Consider the following 18,072-nt stretch of genomic DNA (forward strand, 5'->3'; position numbering starts at 1 on the left):
TTAGAAATTTATTGAATGTTGAGGCAGAAAATAAATTATGATTTTAAAAGTGATTTTGGAAAAGAGTTGTCTCAACATATATATAAAAGTATTTTTTTTAAAAGTGCTTTTGAGGCATACTAAACAATATTAAAATACGTGTATATTAATATAACACGTCATATAAAGTTAAGTTATGATAAACTTTAGGTTCATCTTCGATTTTCCAACTAAATCTTGTTATGTGAATTTTTGGTAATAATAAAAATTACATATGACAATATTTGCATGAAGGATTGGATCAAATGAGTATAGATAAATGAATTTAAGTTTAATTATAAGAAACAATAGGTAACATTTACTTATTATTTATTTTTAGATAAATAAACTAAAACCAGAGTGGTACCCGTTTCAAATATTTTATTTTTAATTGTAAGTTTATTGAATAAATTTAATGTAATTAAATCATATTTGGGTACAACTATGTCCATTATGTTTCTTTTTATTGAAAAAAAGTTAATGGCATCTAATTTTATTTTTTTTCCACCAGATGATAATCATCCCTATGGTGTATCCTAAGTTGGAGAACTTAAGATAATAAGTAGCCTTACTAACCTGCTATTTTAATTATCTTTCTTAGATCTTATATAATTACATTTTATTTTTTTCACTTTGTTAATTTTTTATTTTACATATCTGAATATACAGAGCTATCTAAAATGCATTGTTAGCGTCTATAATATTTATGTTTTTATTGCATACTAATAAAATAAAATAATAAATGTTTTATGAAATTTAACGAGATATGTGCATCTAGTATGTTTATACGTATTATGCTTTTCATTGCACACAAATAAAACTAAAAGACTAGATCTTTTATAAAATTTAAGAAGAATATGTATTAGGATAGGGATAATTAATATGCAAATTTTTATAGTTTTAACTGATTTTTAATCAGAACCTTATGATTTTTTTTTTTTACCAGATCCTTATAATTTTACATGTTTTTAATAAGGTCCTTATAATTTTTTTTATCAGACCCTTGTTGTTTTACCTTATTTTTAATTAGGTTCTCGTAGTTTTTATTCTTTTGTCTATAAATAATAATATTCTATAAATAATAAATTATTATAATAATATGATGTTAATATTCTTTTAAATTTTTAGTTAAACATATATATTATTTATTTTTCAATTCTAATTTTTATAGCTATAAAATTCAAATTATAAGAATACAATTTTCTAAAATTAGAATATAATTATAAATGATTTATAGTTAAGTATAATTGATTATTATGATTATTTATTAATTGCTAAATAATTATATTAATTATTAATTAAAAATAAAATTAAGTTTACAGAATAAAGTTAATAAATAATTTTTTTAAAACTACAAAGGACCTAATTAAAAAATAAGTAAAACCATGAGGACCTGATAAAAAAAATAAAAAAACCTAATTAAAAACACATGAAAATAAAAAATATGATAAAAAGAAAAACTTTTTATAGGGACTTGATTAAGAATCAGATAAACTATAAGACTTAGAGATTGATTATCCCTATAATTAATTAGAGTTTGTGATGATCTTCTTGTTCAGTCTTCTTTTATCATCATAATTTAAAAAAAAAAAAAAAAGAGCGCTAGGGAAAGACCAATGAAGAGAAAGAAGGTTGCAGAGGTGCTTCTAGATTTTCTGGAATGAGGTAGAATTTAGAACAAAACTTCCCTTTCATAGAAAAAAAGAATTTAGGAGGATTTAAGAATTTAGGAGATTAAATCCTGATTACATTACCGCTGGCCAAAATTGGATTTTGAGGAGCAAACAAGAATCAGTCTCTCCCTTTTTGTTTTGGGAGTAGAGCTGCCAAATAATGAATCAAAGCAAATAACTATAACTAGAAAAAACCCTATGTGGATCTATTTGAGAATAGCCGTTGTTTCGTTACTTTTTTATATGAATGAATTACCCATATGATATTTCTTTCTTTGCTACAACTAATTTTACTTGGATTGTGACCACTAGAATTAGTATATTACAAAGTAACATTTGTGAATGTGGGTTATTTGTTGGATCTGCTGGGGTCTATTATTTGCCATCTTTTCATTTTGACTGTTTGAAGGTGAGAGATATTCAAAGATTAAAATAAATAATTTTCTCATGATGTAATTTGATATGCAATTAAACACAACTGAACTCCACCAAATACTTAATGACAATGAGATTAACAATAACCACTCATATGTTTGATGATAAAGAGACGATTTTAGTGGCTGAAGTCATGGCTTTGAGAGATGTTACTCCCACCTCTACTATTAATTAGTTTTATATACTACTTCCAATTCTAATTATAAAAGCTAGTTGATTAATTTGAGAAGATTAAGAAAAGAAGTTAAGTTACTTATTTATAATAAATATGTATTGTCTTTCTTAAAATATCTTTGCTAATCAAGTGTATTGGTTAGAATTATCATTGTTAAAAGGACTATTTTAGAAAAAAATGTATAAATATGAAAGAAAAAGTAGATTGAGATCTTATATTTAAGATTAAAATAAAAGTTAAATAAGATCTTATATTAAAAATGCGAGGTAGTAAATTATATTGTTTCTTTCTAATCTGGCATTTTCGAATCAGAGGCTGTTAGATCATCATTATATCGGGTTGAAAATGCTATGAAGTAATTAAATAAGATTTGGAAAATCCCTAAAATATCTGAATAACCCTAGCAATAGGAACCTATAGCAAACGAACAAAGTCATGTTTCATTTTGGTTTTTCTTACATGGTCAAAATTATCATAAAGAAAGAGAGAAAGTTAAATAGATATTGTGTTCTCTAAAATACCTCTATTAATTATGTGTATAGACATTACTTCTTCATAAAAACTCGTTAATATATATAATCACCATTGAAATTATTTAAGGATAAAATAGATAAATAAATATTAAAGACAAAATATATTGTGATCTTATATTTTTAGGACCAAATTGAATCTTCTATTAAGTCTTACTTTAAAGAGTGGAGGTAGTATTAGGAAGATGAGAATTAAGAAAAAAAAATGTTATTAGTTGAAAAAAATCCTCAATTGTAATCAAATCTAAATCTAATTAAAAAAAGGAGAATTATAATGAGGTTCAAAAAAAATAATTATCAATAAGTTTTAATAACAAGTGAGAAATTATCATTTACTACTCTGAAAGTGTCATTGTCAGTAAAACTTTTTTTTAATTATATTTCTTATTTAACATTTCATAACCATTCTCCCTAATTAAAATCCGAGATCTAATATATAAATATATATATATATATATATGTAGTTTGCATTGTTCTTCTTAATGTTAGTAAATAATTGATTACATATTATTTTATAAATTTGATAAATTAATTAAAAAAAATAAATATAACATATAAGTCGAATTAAAATCTTACCCTTTTGACCTAAACTCAATTGCAAAGTAGATTTTATATTTAGAATTAAATAGAAAAAAAAGACAGCTTGGAAACGATGTTTGCTTCAACTAAAAAATGTTTTTTAGTAATTTTTTTTTTGTAAACCTTTGCATCGTGAAATGAAATCATTTATAATCAATGAAAAATTAATCTTTTAGTCCTTTAATTTTTAATTCACTTTTAACTCTGTATCTCAATTATCTGCAATTCTCCATCTAGTTTGGGGCTGGGTATATGTTTGGTCTTCTAAATTTGTTCAAATTTAAGTTTAGTCATTCAAATTTATAAAATCTATTTTTAGTTTGTTAAACTTGACGCTATTAGTCTCATTTAATTAAAAAAAATGTTAACTCAGCAATTTTTTTTCCAGCGTTAACTCAGTAAATTTAGATAATCCCCACTTATTTCTTTCAATTTATTTTCAAACATATATAAATATAAAAAATATATTTTTAAATATATATATTATTTTATTTTTTCAATTGATTATTTGATATTAAGAAATATGAATATGAAGATATTTTTCTTTTAGATATAATTTTACTTCAAAATATTTTTATTGTAAATGATGATATGAGATATAATAAATTAGGATATAAGAATATTATTGTTAGTGTGATTTTACTAATTTTCTTTTCTTCCTATTTTTTCTCATTCCTCCAAACAAGTGATAACATATCTTTTAATCTTCCCCGATCTTTTTGTATCACTTTTATATGCGCAAATCACCCTTAAAATACATATATGTATATGTATGTGTATATATAGTGCATACCATTATATATCTTCCTTCACACAACTCGCCGTTCTCTCCCGTTGCCCACCCGTGGTCGTATCATCTTCATCTGGAGAAGGGAGGTAAGGTTTTACAAATAAACTGAATGTTTATGGATAGATATATAGAATTAGAATTGGTCAAGTTGGCATTTTTGATTAGATATCTACCATTTCCAATTTCTTGTGTTTTCCCAACTTTTATCACGATCCAATACACAGATTCATTATAGCAGTAGTTGGCTGATACAAAACTGATATGAAATCCTGCTTTTCGGTTATTTGATTCTAAACTCATAATAATAAATGCCCTTCCCAACTCTGGCATTGGCGGGGACTGTAAGTTCAATCTTTTCGCTTTTGGTTCTCGGTTAATTTCTGGATCCTAGCTTTGTAGTCCCGCAGCGCAACTTTGCTTTATGGACATTTAGGTCCTTATTCCCTTTTATTACTTTTTTTAGCCCTAATTATAAAATCTTATTTATAATTATGTTTTGTAGTCACAAAGCACAACTTTATAAACATTGGGGTCCTTATTCTCTTTTATTACTCCCTCCACTTCTAATTAATTATAAAACCTTATTTATAATCATGCTTTGTAGTCATGTAGCACAACTTTATATTTAGGGAGTGTTTAAGTAAAAAAAATCATCATAGTTTTAAAAATGCTTTTATGATATACGAAGTAAATATGTAAATAAATTTGTCTCGATTTGTAAAAAAATACTTTTTAAAAGTACCTTTGGTTACCCCAAACACCCCCTTAATTGCAGATAAAGTCATATATACAATGAAAGCAAATTATCTATCGAATTATGAAATTAATTGGATTAGTGCCACTTTATGTAATAAAGACATTTTTTTTCTCATTTATAGATCAAAATTCTGAAGGACCGATGAATTTTCATTATTTGCAGGTATATATATGCATACACACACAATGAGAGTAAAAGCACAAGAAAAAGATTTAGTTAGCGACTTATTGGATGACATTCTTCACCGCATCTTATCTTTTCTTGGAGACAACAACGTAAGGACATGATCTTTGCCTGATACATGACTATTAACTACACATGTTTAGTCCTTACAATTTGGTTTGTGATCACCAGCTCAACTTCCTAACAAATTCATTGGCTTAACAGGTGACACTCAGGGGGCTACTGAATTTCATGGATGAGCTACAATCAAGCTGTGGAGGCGAGAGAATTATAGAGTTCACCATCAACTATAAGGAGAAGCTTGACCCTGCATTAGCGCGTCCAGGTTGCATGCACCTTTACATCCATATGTCATAGTGCATTCCCTCTGTGTTTAGGCAGCTTGTTTTTAATTACCTTTTACTCAGGCATCACTCTCTCTTCCCACAAATTAAAGAGAAGCCAATTGCTACCCATGTCACTCTCACTGAAGTGGCAGAATAGCTCTTGAAGATGAAGAGTGATGATAATCACTCTGCTCTTGAAGACTCTGCACTTTTCGGCACAGAAAAGATAAAAAATGAAAAGCTTGAGGAGATGTATATCTAGTATGTTTATATATGTTACGCTTTTTATTACATACAAATAAAACAAAAAAAGTAGATTTTTTATAAAATTTAAGAAGAATATGTATTTAGGATATAAGATGATAGTGAGTTTCATTATAATAATATGGTTTTTCAAAAGACATCTAGAGAATTCAAACTTGCTTATTCAATTTTATAAAATTGTGAAACAAAGAAAGAGAAAAAAGAACCATCAACCTTTTGTTAAGGAATTAAAACAAATTTGGGGGATTTGAACCAATAATCTCACTCTGATACCATCCTCTCTGATACCACTTGTAGGATAAATATAATTAATTAGAGTTTGTGATGATTATCTTGTTCGGTCTTCTTTCATTATCATAATAAAAAAAATATTTGCTATATTTTCATTTTGGCTCTTTGAAGGTGAGAGATATTTGAAGATCAAAATAAATAATTTTCTTATGACATAATCTAATATGCAATTAAACACAACTAAAATCCACTAAAAGTCTAATGACAATGAGAGTAATGATTATCACAATACTAATAATATGTTTGATGATGAAGAGATGAGTTTAAGGCCTTAGGCTTATTAAGCCCAATAACCTTGTATAAATACTTTCATCCTAAATTACTTTCAAATGCATCAAATACTGAAACTACCATAAAGTTAATCTATTTGAAAGTAAGAATAGCTAAAATAAATTATACCAAATTTCTTCAAACTTTCTGATTGCGACATAGTAGCATTATTGTCAATTTTTTGCCTCTTAATTTTTTTACTGGCATAGCTGTACAAACAAATAAGATTAAACCCATAAACAAAAGAAAATTCAAAAAATCAAAATCAAAATCCCCACACTTAAAATGATTGACTCTTCAATTTAGAAATATCTTTTGGAGTCATAATGATAAAAAAAATAATAAAATAAAAATAAAAATAAAAATCAAGATTTAATGATTAAATATGAGGTAATATTATGAGTCATAATTGAAGAAAATTAAAAAGTAAAAATTAAAAAAAATTGAGAAAACCTAAGTGGTGCCTATGAATAGGATAGTAAGGATTGAAAGGAGACAAACAAGAATTTTTGAGTGAAAAGAGGCAAATGAGAAGGTAGGGAAATAATTCATGTTATGATATCATATTAATTATTAAAAGACTTTCCTATGGGGTGGGGGAGTGAGACTTTTATTCAAGATAGCCATGACATACCTGGAGGCTTGTATAAATTTAAGGTATATTGTTTATTGTCCATAACCAGATGGCCTTTATTCATTTATATGGGATGTGGACACTGCCTTATTTTATTTTTTATTTATTTATTTTTTATCTTGCCTTGATACTTGATAGGTAGCTTTTTCTTCTTTCTATTATTTTTTTGATTTTTTTCCTCATTTTGTTTAACGTAATTCTTCTTTTGACATTTTGTAAGTTTTTGTTTTTTTATTATTTATTGTGTTTTGTTTTCTTTCCTGGTTTGTTGTGCATCCTTCTTCACTTTTTTTCCCTCTTCCCTTTCTCTTTTTATTGCTATTTAATGGATGAATAATCGCATGACTCAACTTTTTTCTTGGCATCTCTTCTAAATGCATTACTTTGTTGTGCCTCTTTGTCTCTTGATGGCTTTTAACGTGCATGTCTCTTATGCTTCTTTGCCTTTTATTGTTATTTGACTTCCTCGTTTTGTGACTTGTGCAGTTTTATGAAGAAAAAAGATTTAAGAGGTATGTGTTTACTCTTCATCATATCTTAAGATCATCTTGTGTTGTGTCATGAACATGCTAGTGTCTTGTGTATCATGTTTTTATCTCTTAGAATTCTCCTCCTCCTCAATTTTCTTGGTTCACCTTTTGCAAGTAAATAGATTTTGAAAAATAGAAAAGCTTCCTTTTTTAAACAAAATGATTAATAAAGAAAAATTGTTTTTCAAAATGGTTTTAGGTTGTGTGAGGTTTTTAGAACCTCCTCAAGCGAAATATATTCTTCTTCTGTGTGAGATTACTGGAGTCTTCTCATGAAGTTAATCTGAGATGTTTTAAAAAGAAATAAACAAATTTTCAAAATGGTTTTATGTCATGTGAGGTTAACCTTCTCAAGCAAAATTAATTAATTTCCGTGTGAGATTATTGGAATCTTCTTAAGAAGTTTAATCCAAAAGTTTTTCAAAAAGCTTTCTTTTTCTTTAAATAAAGATAAAAGAAATGTTTTTATCAAATATAAAAATGCAAACCCACAAAAATTTTTTAATAAATTAAATAAAAAAATTTTCTAAAAAAACACCAACAAAATGACACCCATTTATACTCCCAAACTACATGGGCTTTGATCACTCTAAAGACTACGTAGGCCCTAGATTTTTATTCCAAGCCAAGTCCAGCTTTGCAAATAAATTTATTTTTTCCCTTTATTTTTGCTCTTATTTTTACAAATAAAATGTTTTCCTTTTCATTGTTCTTTATTTTTTTAGGGTAATTAAAATATTGAAAAAAAAGGCAATATTAATTTTAAGTAGTTGACTTAGGGTAATCTTCTCTTGAAAAGGTGTTGCCGGGTGCCTAACACCTTTCTCATACAAAATTGACTTCCAAACCCTATCTGGTTTTTACAGACCATATTTTTTTAGGTTTTCAAAATTACTTTTTTAAAATTTTGGTGACGATTCCTCATTCTTCCCTTTATGGGAAGATTGAGATTCAGGCGTGACAATAATTATATCAATTAACATCTAATTCATAGAATTACAATGAGTTAATCATATCCTAGTAGAAATTTGATAACAATATGCTAACATCTTTATTGCGCTTTGATCAAATAGTCTTACTAGTTATCCAGATTATAACTTGTATTTTTTACATTTGTGTTTCTTGCCAAACTTTAAATTTCTAAATTTGTGTTTATGGTTAAATCTTCCACTTTATATCGAATCTATATTCTCTCATTTTGTAGACAACAAATTACATTGTCTCCACTTGCGTATATAGTTATGAATAGCATAACATACCATCACTAGAAGATGTCTTGAAGGCTAATATGGCGACATTAATTTTAGAATTAGAAATCAAGCTTTCAATACTCTGAAACGATGCCCAATCTTCATTCTTAATGAGGAATGTTTGAAATTAAAAAGCTCTTTAACATTTTTAGCTTGGCAACCTCTATCTTGATATTCTTGAGCATGACATCTTTCTTCTCTATATAGAGGAAGAAAACACCGGTGCAAAAATATCTCGAGTCTACAAACTAAAATGATCTTATAACAATAGCAAAACATTGATTTAGAAAAAGACAAATGGCATATGAGAAGGATTTTATTTAGAATTATTAGAAAAATTAGTAAATATCACACTGGCAATAATATTGTCAAATTCTAAGTTATTATATATGATATCATGATTTACAATATAACCATGAAAAAAATAATTATTTTGAACTAAAATTATGTCTGAAACAAACATATTTTTCATATTCATGTATCCTAATACCGAATAATCAATTGGGAAAAAAATCAAATAATATATATTTAAAAATACATTTTTCACATCTGTATATGTTTAAAAATAAATCGAAACAAACAAATGCGTATTAAACTTAAAAAACTAAACCGAAATTTGTATTCGGAGCACCAAAACTACATCACATAATTTTAATTTGAAAATCAATTTTCAAATATATAATACTTTTTGGTGACAAAAACCGCATAATTTGTTTATGTGTGAACATGACTTTGAATGAGATAAGTGGAAGAATAGAAATGACGATCATCGCTGGTCCCATGGTCTAGTGGTCAGGACATTGGACTCTGAATCCAGTAACCCGAGTTCAAATCTCGGTGGGACCTTTTTTTTTTTTTTTCGGCGGTAGAATCTTTATTTTGTTTCAACAATTATCATCAGCCTTATCTAACTGGGTTATTGAACGACCACATAAACTTGCATTGCATCCATTTCCCACTAAACCAAACTGTAATGCTCCTCACTCTTCCTTGCCAATAGTACTCGCGTCTGAAAGAGAATGATATTATTCCAATTCCCTTTTGAATCCAAACCACAATCTGATTCAACAAGCATTCTCTTTCTTCCAATCCAGCATGAAACGCTGCTGTAACAAACACGTAGTGTCCAAATGTTAGTGTAATTTGAAGTGTGGTTCTAATACTTGTGTCTTATAGGTTAAATCTCCCTGTCAATTTTCAGCCTTGCGATGTTCATAAGAAATTCTCACCTTTCTGCTTCTCTCCTACCTTCCCCAATTCAGAAATTTCCAAAGCCTTCTCACTCTCCCCCTTTGAATTCCATTCAATTCCCATCAAACGTTTCTCCCTCCCACTATGAACTGCATCCCAATCTAGAAGAAACCCAGGAGATCCATGCCCACCTGATCAAAACCTGTTTCAATTCCAGTGATCAAATCCCTTTTACTGCACTTCGTAGTTACTCTAGTCATTTATCGCTTTACAGTTTCCTAATAACCTCTTATATCAAGAACAGTTGCCCCATAGAAGCTGTGAAAATCTATACCCATATGCGTAGAACTGACTCAGAAGTGGACAATTTCCTCATACCATCTGTACTCAAAGCTTGCTGCCTAATTTCTTCGATCTTACTAGGAAAAGAGATACACGGTTTTGTGGTGAAAAATGGATGGGATACGGACGCTTTTGTTTGTAATGCCTTAATCCAGATGTACAGTGAGTGTGGAAGCCTGAAACTTGCACGCCTGTTGTTTGATAAAATGGTGAATAGAGATGTTGTTTCTTGGAGTACAGTGATTAGGAGCTATAGTCGAAGTGGGCTGTATGACGAAGCATTGAGTCTTCTAAGAGAAATGCATGCTAGGGGAATTAAACCTAGTGAGGCTGCAATGATAAACATGACTGATGTCTTCGCAGAATGTGCAGATTTAAAATTGGGTAAAGCCATGCATGCTTATGTGGTGAGGAATCAGAACTATGAGAAATCTGGAGTTCCTCTAACAACTGCTTTAATAGACATGTATGCTAAATGTAATACTATAACTTATGCAAAAAGGCTCTTTGACAGGTTGTCTGAGGCCGGCATAGTTTCGTGGACTGCTATAATTGCAGGATGCATTCATTGCGATCATTTAAATGAAGCTGTCAGACTATTTACCAATATGCTAAAAGAGGGTCTGTTTCCAAATGAGATTACAATGCTGAGTTTTTACAAAGAATGCGGATTCATAGGAGCTCTAGGACTTGGCAAGTGGTTGCATGCATTCACTCTAAGAAACGGGTTTAACATTTCCTTGGTTCTGGCTACTGGTCTGATTGATATGTACGGCAAATGTGGCGATTTCAGAAGCGCAAGATCTGTTTTTGATAGCATTGCTGACAAAGATTTAACAATGTGGACAGCTTTGATTTCAGCTTATGCACAAACCAATTGTATAGACCAAGCTTTTGACGCCTTTGTCCAGATGACTAGTTGTGGAATAAGACCAAATGAAGTGACCATGTCTAATCTCCTTTTGCTATGTGCAAAAGCTGGAGCCCTTGAAATGGGCAAGTGGGTTCATGCTTATATGGACAAGCAAGAAATTAAAGTAGATAGGATTCTAGAAACTTCTTTGGTGGACATGTATGCTAAGTGTGGAGACGTAGATGCAGCTTATCAGCTGTTTACTAAAACCACTGACAGGGACATGCCAATGTGGAACACCATGATATCAGGTTTCGCGATGCACGGTCATGGAAAGGAAGCATTAGAACTCTTGACAGAAATGGAAAGACTAGGAGTCATCCCCAGTGACACCACATTTGTTGGAGTTCTTCATGCGTGTAGCCATGCTGGACTAGTAATGGAAGGGAAGAAACTCTTTCAGAAAATGGTCCATGAATACAATTTAGTTCCAAAGGTCCAGCACTATGGCTGTATGGTAGACCTTCTTGGTCGAGCTGGATTACTTGATGAGGCTAAGGAACTAATTAACAGCATGCCCATGAGGCCAAACATGGTTGTGTTAGGATCTCTACTTGCTGCATGTAAAGTCCACAAAAATCTCAAAATTGGGGAATGGGCTGCAAAACAGTTTCTGTCATTAGAACCTGATAAGTGTGGTTATAATGTTCTGATGTCGAACATATACGCTGCAGAAAAAAGATGGGATGATGTTGCTGGTATAAGGAGAGCTATGAAGGACGTGGGCCTTAGGAAAGAACCAGGTACCACATCCATTGAAGTGAATGGCTCAGTTCATGACTTTGTAATGGGAGATAAGGCACACCCGGAAGCTGAGAAAATTTATGAAATGATAGCTGAGATGAGAGAAAAGCTAGAAAATGCTGGATACACACCAGATACGTCTTCTGTGCTGCAGGACATAGATGGGGAAGAGAAAGAAACGGCTTTAAATTATCATAGTGAAAAGTTGGCTATGGCATTTGGTCTTATAAGCACAGCTCCCCGCACTCCAATACGAATAGTGAAGAACCTTCGAATCTGTAATGATTGTCATACCGCAACGAAGTTGTTGTCCAAGATTTATGGGAGGGTGATAGTCGTAAGGGATCGAAATCGTTTCCATCACTTCAAAGAAGGATCTTGTTCTTGTATGGATTATTGGTAGGAACAATAATAATAAGACAAGGTACATCAGAAATTTTCTGCATGCAGCACAAATCGTTTGAACATATAAATTGAGTATAGTCCATTTTTCTAACAGAGATGATCACCACTCGTCATCTTTGAAGTGAGCTTTTAATAATTTGTTTACAACTTTGTAGTTCCATCACTAATTCTATAGTAAGTTAATTTGATATATTGGACAGTCTTTCGATTTTATACAAAGTTTTATTTTAGAGTCTCAACTTTAAAAGTATATTTTTAATATTTTAATTCTCACATTGTTAACCAAAAAAATGATAATATTGAGATATCGGATATTGATAAAACATTTTCATATATCTATACATTAAGTTTAATTTTCAAAACAAAAACAACTATGATTGTCAGGAAAAAAAATCATTTAAAACTAATAATTATATGATTAAAGAACTAAAACTATGCTTTTTAAAACTAAGGAACAAAACTGAGACCTTTTAAAAAGATAAAGGAGTAAATATATATCTTAAAGTTAAAGAAGTTAAAAAAAAAAATATCATGCCTTTTAAAGAAGACATAATCTAAGACTAACATTTTTAAGATGGGATTATGAGCCCATAGTGGCGCAATTATGTAATAGGAAACAAAATCTACAAGTTTATTATTATGTTTTATATAGAGATATAGAATTAATTGAATTTTATTATTAAATTTCACAAGATATGTTAAACTTTGTTAATGTAATTAATAATATACTACCTCCGATCCTAATTATAAGAGTCAGTTGACTAATTTGAAAAGATTAAGGAAGTAAGTTGAGTTAGTAATTTATCCTAAATAGGTGTTGTCTTTCCTAAAATATCCTTATTAATCAAGTATATTTACTAGAACTATTATTGTTAGAAGGGCTACTTTGGAAAAAAATGTATAAATATAAGAGACAAAGTGGATTGGGGTCTTATATTTAGGACCAAAATAAAAGTCAAACAGGATCTTTCATTAAGGACCGGAGGTAGTATTATCTTGCTACTATGATCATGAATGGGTAATTCATGATTAAAAAATTTTAAAAATATAGAGAGTAGAAAAAAAATTAACTCACATTTATGAAAAAATTTAATATTTAATAATTAGAACTAAATTAAAAACAATTTTTTTGCCAACAAATTAAAAACAATTTAAACTATGAGAACATAATTACATATTTTTGAACTGAGAATTACATTAAAAATTGAATGGAATTACGGAGATAAAGATAGTTTTAAAATAAATAATTTTCCGAAAATTTAAAGTTTCTTATAATTTGTAATTTCAATCTGATTTCTTAAATTTATTGCTTGCCAAAATAATGTTTGACTTGCCTGTAGCTTATAGGTTTTAAATTGCCGATCTTTGTCAAACAAATTAGCAGATAAGAAGGATACCAGATAAATGTTGGCGGATACATCGCTTAAATTATAAGCTAAAAGAGTTATTTCGCTTGAAGCAAAATTAATGCAACAGGCTAAAACAATGAAGAAACTCTGGCAGCAAGACAATGATTAAACGAGATAAAAGGAAAAGAATTTATATAAATACGATGCGTCAAACAGCACAACTCCGTCAAAACCCAAACTGGTGAAGCAAGATAGCAAGTATGAAGAGTCACAAACGTGCTTTATCTCTTGGGAACAAGAATTAAAAACAAAGGTCACAATCAAATCAAAATCCTTAAATCAATACATAAATCGGTATACTGTTGGTTGAAAAGAACAAGAAATTTCAGCTGGCTACTCAACTAACAGAATGAATAAATTCTGCAGATCGAATATATGTCAACATCAATGAATTAATTACAAATAGGAATGCTTTATGATTCTCTGCAGAACAAACGGAAGGTGGGCTTCAGTTTTGAGGATGCTTTATGATTCTCTGCAGAACCACAGTCCTTGCCATTCTAATGTCACGACTGCAAGTATCAGCTTGGACTCCCAAGTCTTCAACATTCTTCATAAAAACTCCCAGCTTCTTCTTGATCTCCTCTATTGCTTCCTTCACAGCTTCTACTTCAATGGCAAACTCTGCATTCTGAATTAGGGACTTAATTTCGATCTCCAACCGATCAATCAGTAGCCGGATATTATCCAGATCCTTTATGGCAACAAAGGTACCAGCTTGCATTGAGCTTAGCAATTCTTTCTGACATTTCAATACATTTTCATAGTTCTTCCACAGTGAGTCTATCCATTTTCCCATTGATCCGATTGGAATGGCAGCGGCAGCAGCTAGAGCAGCAGCAACATGTGGAGCAGCAATGGCTGCAGCTACAACTGAGCAGATCAAAACAGCAGCAAATGTGGCCACAAATATTGAACCAGTGACCTTCCTCCAAGTATGTACGTGTTTGAACTTCTTATCAAGCTTTTGTTTTCGTATTTGCAACTTCTCAAGCATAACTATCTGTTGCTTATAAACAGACTGAAAGATCTGGTAGAACTCTTCAGTGAAAGGATCGCCAGCTGCCTTGAAAGTCTTCAGCTCCTGCAATGTCCTCTCATAACAGTTCCCAGGCAACTTGGTCTCCTCCTCGAACTGTTGAAGGGCCACGAGAATAAGCAATTGGCTGTCCCGAGCTCTCTGGAGGCACTTCTCTAATGCAGTACAGAAATCCAAAGTTTGCAAGCTATTCTCAAAGTATTCCTCAACCAGCTCAAAGAGTTCCTGGCTTTTCCATATATCTTTCTTGCAGTTCAATATCACCTTCACCACTTCCTGATTCATCTCCAAAAGGCATTCTGTGATTTGTTTAAGAGAATCGAAGGAAAGGGATCGGAGTTCCACACCAACAGCTAGAGTATTTATAACATGATTTGTTCTAGCATGCAGGGTAGCGTCAAATGACTGCAAATCAGCATCTAGCTCGCAGACAGCTTCGTAAGAGCTCAATTCAGTTGCGTATTGCATATCAGTAGGGGGATCAATAATAACAGACGACGATTCAGGCATCTTCTTGCTGATATAGCTTCCCATTGCTTCGATAAATTCAAATCTAATTAAAGAAAGAGAAGAATCAGAATCAATTCAGGTTTCAGAACCCCTTTATCAGATAAAGCAAAACTCAATTTCTAAGTTCAGCTCTCGATAATAATAAATCTGACGATAGGAGTCTTAAACCAGCAAGCACGAGGATATGAACAGCCTATTTGAACATACCAATTAATGCTATTACGACAATGAAATCATCAAAGACGGACGCAAGAAATATCGATAATGAAATGAACCAACTAAAGCAATCAGATCCAGGGAGAGATCCTTTAAAAGCTCGAACCTCTCGGAAGTGATTAACGAAGAAAAAGATTATACTCCGGGATGATGACAGAGAAAATCGTTGAAGCTGATCGATGGGCTTTCTGTTTCTGAAATAAGGAAAGTAATATAAAGCAGGACGAAGAGCTTGAAGGGCAAGATTAACTAGCAAAAATCTTCGAGGTTAGATACAGAACTGATAAGGGCCAAGAAATGTGACGGGGTTTAGATTATAGAGTCGCTTGCACGCTTCAGAAAACAAAATGATGGTTTTGGGAATGAAAAGGCAAACGCGGGAAGGAATGTGCCTTCTCTCTCTAGGATTATCCCTCTCTTAAAAGTGTTTCAACGCGCAAAGCAACGATTTCCCCAGAAGGAAGAAGAAAAGATGGTGAGCTCAAGAAGCACAAGTTTCTTCAGCTCAGACCGGAAATTACGCAGGAAAATGCACAATATTTCGGCGCAGAAAACAACAATCCGAAGATTCTGATATAAAGGTAACCAACGTTAATGTATGTATTTTATAGAAGAAATCTCAGACGAGCAATTAAAGTACAATTAATTAAATGATTAATCACTATCTAACTTTAATCCACGAGTCACATGATAAATTCCCAAACAAGCCATATCATCCAGAAAACAAGAAGATTCATACTTGGATTGAGCGGCAAGGATTGAGGAATAAGTTAGTGAGTGATCTTATTTACAATGTGACAACACGATCGAAACAGTGTCGGCTGCGGAATCAAACACCTTGAAGTTAGTTAGAACTTAGAAATTGCTCAGAAGCAGTAGAACGAGAAAGAGATGAAGACATGGAGTCGACTTTGGCGCACATTTATGAACATGATCCATCTCCAGCTGATTACTTAATAAGTAAGTACTTGCAAAATGGGAAAATCACCCTGAAGGCCATAAGTAGAAACATATTTACACTTGTAGCCCTGCATTAATGAAATTATCTTAAGTGACCCTGATCCTTAGTTTTTTTAAAAGGAAAATATCTCTAAGGGTGTGTTTGGTTTGAGGGGAGGGAGGGGAGGGGAGGGGAGGGTGGGGAAAGGGAGGGGAGGGGAGGTTTTAACCTTACCTTGTTTGGTTTGATTAAAAAGGAGGGGAGGGGAGGGTATCTAATGATCCCTTGTTTGGTTCAAGAGAGGGAGGGGAGGGATAGTAATAACTAATTTACCATTTTACCCTTATATTTTGATTTATATCATTTTTATAGAAATTAATTTAAATATTAACTCAAATTGTATAATTTATAAAATTCACACGAATGAAATGATATATGCTAAAAAATCAAATTAATAATTTTATATTTAGGACGTGACTTACTATTTGGATTATTATCTTGTTGGTATTGGGTAATATCAGTAAAATTGATAAATTTTTTATTTAAAATTGATAATTTAAAAAAGTTAGCCTCATAATTTAATTTATTTGTCTAATTTTAAAAAGCTAGCCTCATAATTTAATTTAATTTAATTTATTTACATGATTGCTGTTAGTATGTAATTAACAAATTTCTCATAATATTGAATAGAAAATACTGCACAAATATAATCCAAAGATTACAAAATTAGAACTATAAATACTTACAACTTCGAACCTATCATGAAATAAATAAAACTCTTCTTTGAGCTTTTACAGCCTTCACCTTTCTATTCATAAAGAAATGTCTTCATCATAGTTTATAATATTTTGCTAACAATACAAAAATTTTCAACAGAGCATACCAATGATAGTGCAAATCAAGTCATCCCTACTACTAAAAAGCTAAAATTGTTAGCACCTATCAAAATATACAAAAAGCATCAGTATCTAGGCATTACGTTGGGCTTATATCAAAAGCCATCATAATCAAGTCATCATAATACAAAAAACATCAGTACCTAGACATCATATCAATTATTTAATAAGAACCGTAAAACATCTTCATTATCACTTGCTTCCTTATTGCAAGTGGACATTGAACAGCTGTTCTAAGCTTATCAACATCAGTCATAAGGAACCAATATATGTCAGGTATTTTTTCTGTCTCAATCCCACATTCTTCAAGCATTTTGCAAAGTTCTTCACCGGACAGCTGTGGCACCTGCATCTTTGTAGTGGCGACTTTTGTTATAGCTATATTTCCTTGCAGTATTGCCTCAGTTCCTCTATCTAGTGCATCAGCCACCCGACATATTGCCCCAGTTAGTTCCTTTAAATTATTTTCATGCTCTTTGGATACTCGTTTTGTCCTCTTACTACAAGCACTATTAGCAGCAGGAGAATTATCTTCTTCAGGTGATAATCCTTGTCCAGGTAAGTTATCTTGTCCATCTAACTCAACAAAATCATCATCATTTTGTAATGAACATCTACCTTGTGAAACAAGGTTATCAATATCATTAACAGTTCTAGTGACCTCTTCCTGAGAATGACGTCTCTTCCTCCATTCCCGCATTGTCTCCCCCTCATCTCCACTAGTTCTATCCACCCCATATAGTATTAGCATCTTGTCATAAT

General features: G+C 31.1%; 2 protein-coding genes and 1 non-coding gene across 4 annotated transcripts; 2 read left to right on the forward strand and 1 right to left on the reverse strand.

The window, feature by feature from the left end:
• Positions 1 to 9,479: 9,479 nt before the first annotated feature.
• TRNAQ-CUG (transfer RNA glutamine (anticodon CUG)) lies at positions 9,480 to 9,551 on the forward strand. Its single transcript has one exon. It is a non-coding gene; the product is annotated as a tRNA-Gln (tRNA).
• Positions 9,552 to 10,234: 683 nt separating this feature from the next.
• LOC114737366 (pentatricopeptide repeat-containing protein At4g21065-like) lies at positions 10,235 to 12,298 on the forward strand. Its single transcript, XM_028925288.1, has one exon. The coding sequence runs from the start codon at positions 10,235 to 10,237 to the stop codon at positions 12,296 to 12,298; it is 2,064 nt and encodes a 687-aa protein (XP_028781121.1).
• Positions 12,299 to 13,910: 1,612 nt separating this feature from the next.
• On the reverse strand, positions 13,911 to 16,280 carry LOC114737367 (UPF0496 protein At4g34320-like). 2 transcript variants are annotated; one of them, XM_028925289.1, is made up of 2 exons: positions 16,214 to 16,280; positions 13,911 to 15,301 (listed from the first exon to the last, which is right to left on the reverse strand). In XM_028925289.1, exon 2 carries the CDS (start codon positions 15,280 to 15,282, stop codon positions 14,158 to 14,160), a length of 1,125 nt encoding a protein of 374 aa, XP_028781122.1. In that variant the 5' UTR covers positions 15,283 to 15,301; positions 16,214 to 16,280; the 3' UTR covers positions 13,911 to 14,157. The 2 variants fall into 2 exon arrangements, with proteins under 2 accessions (XP_028781122.1, XP_028781123.1); XM_028925290.1 differs by lacking the exon at positions 16,214 to 16,280 and adding an exon at positions 15,581 to 16,008.
• Positions 16,281 to 18,072: the final 1,792 nt, after the last annotated feature.

The sequence above is a fragment of the Neltuma alba genome, unplaced genomic scaffold, assembly GCF_004799145.2.
Source record: "Neltuma alba isolate B1F8T4 unplaced genomic scaffold, ASM479914v2 tig00013436_pilon, whole genome shotgun sequence".
In the NCBI taxonomy this organism is placed as follows: Eukaryota; Viridiplantae; Streptophyta; class Magnoliopsida; order Fabales; family Fabaceae; genus Neltuma; species Neltuma alba.

Coding starts and splice junctions, on each gene's coding strand:
- LOC114737366 (XM_028925288.1), top strand. CDS start 10,235: ATGCGTAGAACTGACTCAGAAGTGGACAATTTCCTCATACCATCTGTA.
- LOC114737367 (XM_028925289.1), bottom strand. CDS start 15,282: ATGGGAAGCTATATCAGCAAGAAGATGCCTGAATCGTCGTCTGTTATT.